General features: G+C 37.6%; 1 protein-coding gene and 1 long non-coding RNA gene across 13 annotated transcripts; one reads left to right on the plus strand and one right to left on the minus strand.

The window, feature by feature from the left end:
- Positions 1–228: 228 nt before the first annotated feature.
- Positions 229–7,003, plus strand: LOC149192274 (serine/threonine-protein kinase GRIK1-like). 12 transcript variants are annotated; one of them, XM_089404515.1, is made up of 11 exons: positions 238–419; positions 451–628; positions 785–962; positions 1,094–1,139; positions 2,912–3,007; positions 3,232–3,298; positions 3,602–3,717; positions 3,803–3,881; positions 3,999–5,908; positions 5,994–6,072; positions 6,190–6,513. In XM_089404515.1, exons 5-9 carry the CDS (start codon positions 2,999–3,001, stop codon positions 4,169–4,171), a joined length of 444 nt encoding a protein of 147 aa, XP_089260641.1. In that variant the 5' UTR covers positions 238–419; positions 451–628; positions 785–962; positions 1,094–1,139; positions 2,912–2,998; the 3' UTR covers positions 4,172–5,908; positions 5,994–6,072; positions 6,190–6,513. The 12 variants fall into 12 exon arrangements, with proteins under 12 accessions (XP_089260647.1, XP_089260645.1, XP_089260648.1 ...); XM_089404513.1 differs by having other exon boundaries at positions 238–628; XM_089404517.1 differs by having other exon boundaries at positions 238–628; positions 6,022–6,072.
- Positions 1,632–2,765, minus strand: LOC149192275 (uncharacterized). The gene is made up of 2 exons (XR_016254344.1): positions 2,291–2,765; positions 1,632–2,007 (listed from the first exon to the last, which is right to left on the minus strand). It is a non-coding gene; the product is annotated as an uncharacterized LOC149192275 (long non-coding RNA).
- Positions 7,004–7,886: the final 883 nt, after the last annotated feature.

Consider the following 7,886-nt stretch of genomic DNA (forward strand, 5'->3'; position numbering starts at 1 on the left):
TAAGTACATCGAACTAGCGGGGTCTCGCCTTTCACTGATCCTCTCACTTTGCATTATCGCGGTTAGATTGTCAGATATAACTACACTCCACTTACCAAACTAAAGTACATATGTAATATTTACGCCGTAAGGCGTTCCCCTCTGAAACCAACTCTCCTCTGAGGTTACGTGTCCATTTGTGAGCGCTTGATTTAATTGTTAGACGATTAAAATTGTTTGAGCCGTCGGATTGATTCCACCGAAACGTTATCAACTGCTTCCTTCCCCGAGCACTTGCTGGAATGTATCGGTCCAGAATGCAGGCCCCTACGGACCAGAATGCAGGCCCCATTCTTCCAGACGGACCAACTGCTTCCTTCCCCGAGCACTTGCTGGAATGTATCGGTCCAGAATGCAGGCCCCTACGGACCAGAATGCAGGCCCCATTCTTCCAGACGGACCAGAATGCAGGCCCCTTGCACTAAACCCTACTGGAAAGGGCGTTGGAGTCAACAGCCCGCGTGTGGGAGGATCACTTTTAACAGTTGAATTCCAGATATTAGTCAACAGCTTGCCAACAGCCAAACTCACAGTAGAATCAGTGGAGACAGTGAACAACCTCATATCCTGTACCGTGCAGAAACTGAAGGTAGCTCTGCACTGTGGAGATGCTTGACATAAATCTCTCCCTCTTAATCCTCACTGTCTAGTTTTTTTGTGTCCCCATAAGCTTTTTTGTTTTTGTTTGGTCCATGCCAAAGTTAAGGGGAACCCTAACCTTAACTGTGAATGTTTTCGATTTTAGGCCATGAATTCCAACGAAAGCAGCAGCATGTTGATCCTGCAAGAGACTTGCACAGATGCATCAGGGTCTCTTCTAGTTTAGGCTCCAGTGGACATAAACCAGCCAGACAGCTTCTTTCCTTGGCAATGCAATTATCAAACAAACATGATGTTTGCACAAGCTTTACCACCATGCAAGGGTACTGGTTGGGGTATTGACGCCCCGCAAAATCTTAATCGTTTACTGCTCTCGTCTTTCAGTTAAACTCAATCATCCATTCATGTACATGATATGACATGACGGCATTGATATTATTTAGCTTAATTGCAGGTTTTGGATGATAGGCTTTTGCATTTTTGTTCACTTATCAGGGTAGGTATGTTGTGTCTTTTGCTTGTTTAAATTCTGTTTATAATTCATTTCCTTTGTGCATAAGTCTGTGCATTAATGTGGTGTAGCAAAGGTTAATGCCTGCAAGAATTGACAGTGTTAGTCAAATTTTTTTGGTTTCCTACATAAAAATCAAGCAGGTTTTGTTTTGAAAGCCCTTTTTTTCACTGCAATACAGAAAGTTGGTATGGACATTTTAGCCTTTTAACTGCGTGCTGTCAATTACATATTTGAATTCAAGCAGAATAGTGAATGTGTCAAGCATGTTATATCATATAATACAATATACATGTCTCTAATCATTTAGCTAGTTATTGTTAGACATAACTTCTTCCAATTTTATCCACTACAGTTACAATATGTCAGTATCCTCAGTAACTATTGGAGCAAAAATCCAAGGTAAAAGTGTTGTCTTACCTTTTAATTTTAGTTAGTGTGCATGTACAAAATGGTTGAAATATTAAACAAAGACACAATCTTAATTAAAGGGATATGTTTACCATCCATGGAACAATTTGGATACATACTACATCAAAGACAAGATAATTTCCACAGTGCCACAGATGATTTGAGGCTGTAACAAGCTGGAAAGCCAGCGTGGGGAGAAACAAAAAATTCGATGGATTAAATTAAAATCAACTTGCCTTGCTCAGTTATACGGATCAATGTCTAATAAGAAATGCAGTAGAACAAAAGAATCTTTCTCAGAATGGGTCCAGCTCATGTATAAATTTCAGAATGCAATGAAATTAATAGCATTCTGGCAGCAATGGCAATCTTCGAGAAGAAGAAAGAATTTTTTTTCTTACAGTTAATAAAGAGGGCTTTTAAGTTGCACCACCACTCTCCATCATCTGCATAGAATCAGATTTAAAAATAAATAAATCCTTATGGTCCCAGTTTCCACAATTGTTAAAAACTGAATCGAACATTCCTATATTCCAATTTTCAAGGTCATAACTGCAAGGGTGATTTACCAGGGCAGAGAATGCTCGATTATAAAGTAAAATGATTAGTTTCCTTAATAATATATCCATTACAACTACTATAAAGTGCATGTCTGCCGTTATCTTACTCACTTGACAGCAGGTCAAGACAAAGGAAAGAGAACTTAGCATTAGAAACACAAAACCTCACCTTAAACATGCCTCCCAGGATAGAATGTAGACCACAGGTTTTGTTTTGAAAGCCCTTTTGTTCACTGCAATACAGAAAGTTGGTATGGACATTTTAGCCTTTTAACTGCGTGCTGTCAATTACATATTTGAATTCAAGCAGAATAGTGAATGTGTCAAGCATGTTATATCATATAATACAAAACATTGACAATGATAATGAATATTTTCATGTTTTCATATAACATATCTGGAGTAAGATAACAACGTGATTGCTTTCTTTTGCTCATTGAAGTTTTTTCAAGCTTTTGTCAGGATTATTGAATGTATTAGAACTAATTCAGAATCTATTACTATTATTTTCAATATCTTGTTCTTTTTTTTCCTTCATTTCATTGGATAAATCATAAAAGGTTTTATTCAAGCTTTGATTCTGCCATTTTTTTGTTACCAAATTTTGAAATATTTACATATTGCATACCTTGTTTTCACTAAAACAATTTGAAGGAGAATACCAATCATTCTCTCTATTGTTGGAAAAATAAAATAGCTTAATATTGAAACTTATCTTCTTTTTACTGTGTTAAATTTGGACTTGCCTCCATCCACTTTCTTAGTTGGGAACCTGAAAATTACTGTGCAGAATATCTTTCATGGAGATATCAAACCAGAAAACCTTCTGGTTGGCAGCGATGGAACAGTTAAGATTTCTGACTTCAGTGTTAGCAGGATGTTTGAGGTAAGAAAGTTGCTCTCTGAGTGTACCTTCCTTTCTGATAGTGAATGTGTTCTAAACATGACCTCTCAAACTGCACCTTTTGATAGTTATAGACAATTACAAATGCCGACTGTTGACTATTGTTAGGTGAGTATTTTTTATTAAATGTTAACGTTGGACAATGAGGATTCAGTTACTGGGAGGAAATGTTTTACAAAATCCAATGTTCCTTTGGATGTATACAGGGCAGCAATGATAAGCTTCGAAGGTCTCCTGGTACTCCTGTTTTCACTGCACCAGAATGTTGCCTAGGTAGAGTGCTTGAAACTTTGCTAGTTATACAAATACCGTCTGCTCAAGATTTGGACAACCATTGCTGCTAATTTGTACTGTATTCATATCTTCGATGATATATTGTCCATCTTGTTTGTTGTCAGATTACATTCTTATAGTCGACATATATTATATTTTCAATTCATGCTTGTTCTCTTGTAAATAAAAGCCTGTTCAATGAAATGAAAGACCAGAGGAAAGGAAGAAAGGGTCACATGTTAAAGGACAGATACTTCAGTTGTCAAAATAGGCCTGACAATTTTTGTTGCCTGTTTTCAATAGGCTTGACATATCATGGTAAAATTGCTGATGTGTGGGCATTGGGTGTGACACTATACTGCATGGTGTTCGGTTCTTATCCCTTCATTGGTGACTCCTTGCAAGGCACATATGACAAGGTAAATGAATCTCTGCTTCTTTTGACTTTTCAAACAGGCCGGATGGAGGGAAATACTTATTTTGTTGTTACTAGTGGTGGCTTAGATTGTTCATGATCCACTTGTACTTCCAGAGGATATGAATCCAACACTTGCAAACTTACTCGAAGGTCTTCTTTGCAAGGGTAAGTGACTTTTCTCAATTGAATGTTTTACAGAGCAGATTTTAATTTTAAGAGTTGCATTGCTGCAAATTTTGAAATTCACCATAATAATCAAGCTGCCACTATTGGATTTCACAGATCCTAAGAAAAGGATGAGCTTAGAGGCTGTTGCAAGGCATCCGTGGGTTATGAAGGATTTCACGTCAACTGTGCAGGTTTTGGGGAAATGTGAACAGAGTAGCTCTAGATATCATTCTGATCATCATGAGCAAACTGTAGCTTCCTCTGAAGCATTGTCAGAATCAGTTTAACAGGGATGGTTATGGTTTTTATTTTTACATATTTCATGGCTGCTTAGTCATGGAAGAGATGTTGTGGTTCTTCATAAGAGAGGGTTCCTTTTCTCATTGTATTTATATTGAGTTGCTCTATGATGCTTGTACATTGTATCTGCCTGTATGACTTTAGATATTCACCGGCATGCTTTAGTTGGACTTCCTTCTAATGCAATTGGGACCTCAAAGGAATATTATTTGACAGTTCTAACCATGCAAATAATAATCAAGAATCACATGATATGGTGGCTAATGTTCAAACTTCAAACTTTCAAAGCACTTCACTGTCAAGAGCTCTGGGGAATTCTTCAAGATATCGGTGTGTCAGTTGCCGATTATGTGCTGGTAAGGTTGCAGCAAGCAAGTTCAGTGTCTCTGTTGTAAAATATGTGCTGTTAAGATGTAGCAATCAAGTTCTTCATACTAGGAATTCCTTGGTGTAATTCACAATAAAATAATATTGCAATTTGTGCATCCTCCTTGTAAAGGGGTGTGAGGCGGAGGGTTTTAAGCACCTTGTGCATGTAATAACTCTATTTATGATAGCTTATTTTTTACGGCTTTGTGCAACCTGTTTTCAAGCTAGGTTGGTTGCCAGTCCAAATATCTGCAGAGATCTTGGCCATTTCAAATTGATCTAGAATCAGTCAAGTTAGTTTTCTTGTAGTGGAATATTATAAAGACCTTTCCTTTTATGGTTGTGGTACACAACTTGACGAGTGTAACAATAGAAAAGCAAGCTAATTGTGTGGCCAGGTTTTTGATGGCAGTGATGGAACTATCCCTGAATAAAATGGTCATATGGGGCTTCATATTTAGATTGTGATTTTTATTCTTATCTATTGATGATGCATCTGTATATTCACAAACGAAACCCAATAGATTCGTTGCTGATTTCTTGGAGCTGAGGGTTTCTATAACAAGCTTGGTACCAGAAAGCCACCAAAGATGCGACTTTGAATGGAGGATTTTGGGAAATCTCTAAACTGATTTTGTCTACTCATTTGCTACATGGCTGAGTTTGATCAGATTTCCAGTTGGTGCTTATACCAATCCATTGAACTGATAAGAAGGCCGAGTGTTGGTATTAAATGGTTGATTGAACTGTGGAACCTTGCTTGCGGATTGAGTTCCATTCCTTTTATATTGGCCTCTATTATTTAATTATTGTGCAATAAGCACTGGTAAGGAATCAACGCTTTAATTTATACAGTGATGTATGAATAGCCATTTCATGTTTTTGCTTGAAATTGCAATATCCATCTTTGTCTGAGCTTCTAATTTTAAGCTTTTGCAAGTGGGGTTAAAGCTCAGCAGTGAAGATGGTTGTATGTTAAGGCAACCACTAAAGTTAAATTTCTTGAGCCATGAATAAGCAATTGGAGCCAAGTGCAAATCGCTGGGTGATTTTGACAGAAAAGTACGCGCTGTCACGAGACATATATTATATTTTCAATTCATGCTTGTTCTCTTGTAAATAAAAGCCTTTTCAATGAAATGAAAGACCAGAGGAAAGGAAGAAAGGGTCACATGTTAAAGGACATATACTTCAGTTGTCAAAATAGGCCTGACAATTTTTGTTGCCTGTTTTCAATAGGCTTGACATATCATGGTAAAATTGCTGATGTGTGGGCATTGGGTGTGACACTATACTGCATGGTGTTCGGTTCTTATCCCTTCATTGGTCACTCCTTGCAAGGCACATATGACAAGGTAAATGAATCTCTGCTTCTTTTGACTTTTCAAACAGGCCAGATGGAGGGAAATACTTATTTTGTTGTTACTAGTGGTGGCTTAGATTGTTCATGATCCACTTGTACTTCCAGAGGATATGAATCCAACACTTGCAAACTTACTCGAAGGTCTTCTTTGCAAGGGTAAGTGACTTTTCTCAATTGAATGTTTTACAGAGCAGATTTTAATTTTAAGAGTTGCATTGCTGCAAATTTTGAAATTCACCATAATAATCAAGCTGCCACTATTGGATTTCACAGATCCTAAGAAAAGGATGAGCTTAGAGGCTGTTGCAAGGCATCCGTGGGTTATGAAGGATTTCACGTCAACTGTGCAGGTTTTGGGGAAATGTGAACAGAGTAGCTCTAGATATCATTCTGATCATCATGAGCAAACTGTAGCTTCCTCTGAAGCATTGTCAGAATCAGTTTAAGAGGGATGGTTATGGTTTTTATTTTTACATATTTCATGGCTGCTTAGTCATGGAAGAGATGCTGTGGTTCTTCAGAAGAGAGGGTTCCTTTTCTCATTGTATTTATATTGAGTTGCTCTATGATGCTTGTACATTGTATCTGCCTGTATGACTTTAGATATTCAACGGCATGCTTTAGTTGGACTTCCTTCTAATGCAATTGGGACCTCAAAGGAATATTATTTGACAGTTCTAACCATGCAAATAATAATCAAGAATCACATGATATGGTGGCTAATGTTCAAACTTCAAACTTTCAAAGCACTTCACTGTCAAGAGCTCTGGGGGAATTCTTCAAGATATCGGTGTGTCAGTTGCAGATTATGTGCTGGTAAGGTTGCAGCAAGCAAGTTCAGTGTCTCTGTTGTAAAATATGTGCTGTTAAGATGTAGCAATCAAGTTCTTCATACTAGGAATTCCCTGGTGTAATTCACAATAAAATAATATTGCAATTTGTGCATCCTCCTTGTAAAGGGGTGTGAGGCGGAGGGTTTTAAGCACCTTGTGCATGTAATAACTCTATTTATGATAGCTTATTTTTTACGGCTTTGTGCAACCTGTTTTCAAGCTAGGTTGGTTGCCAGTCCAAATATCTGCAGAGATCTTGGCCATTTCAAATTGATCTAGAATCAGTCAAGTTAGTTTTCTTGTAGTGGAATATTATAAAGACCTTTCCTTTTATGGTTGTGGTACACAACTTGACGAGTGTAACAATAGAAAAGCAAGCTAATTGTGTGGCCAGGTTTTTGTTGGCAGTGATGGAACTATCCCTGAATAAAATGGTCATATGGGGCTTCATATTTAGATTGTGATTTTTATTCTTATCTATTGATGATGCATTTGTATATTCACAAACGAAACCCAATAGATTCGTTGCTGATTTCTTGGAGCTGAGGGTTTCGATAACAAGCTTGGTACCAGAAAGCCACCAAAGATGCGACTTTGAATGGAGGATTTTGGGAAATCTCTAAACTGATTTTGTCTACTCATTTGCTACATGGCTGAGTTTGATCAGATTTCCAGTTGGTGCTTATACCAATCCATTGAACTGATAAGAAGGCCGAGTGTTGGTATTAAATGGCTGATTGAACTGTGGAACCTTGCTTGCGGATTGAGTTCCATTCCTTTTATATTGGCCTCTATTATTTAATTATTGTGCAATAAGCACTGGTAAGGAATCAACGCTTTAATTTATACAGTGATGTATGAATAGCCATTTCATGTTTTTGCTTGAAATTGCAATATCCATCTTTGTCTGAGCTTCTAATTTTAAGCTTTTGCAAGTGGGGTTAAAGCTCAGCAGTGAAGATGGTTGTATGTTAAGGCAACCACTAAAGTTAAATTTCTTGAGCCATGAATAAGCAATTGGAGCCATGTGCAAATCTCTGGGTGATTTTGATAGAAAAGTACGCGCTGTCACGACAGCTTAACCAAATGAAAGTCCTCGTGTTCAGTTGTTTGCCCCTCAAGGGCCACTTTAATTGT

The sequence above is a fragment of the Pinus tabuliformis genome, chromosome 2_2, assembly GCF_031772625.1.
Source record: "Pinus tabuliformis cultivar Carrire ecotype Pingquan chromosome 2_2, CPIR1, whole genome shotgun sequence".
In the NCBI taxonomy this organism is placed as follows: Eukaryota; Viridiplantae; Streptophyta; class Pinopsida; order Pinales; family Pinaceae; genus Pinus; species Pinus tabuliformis.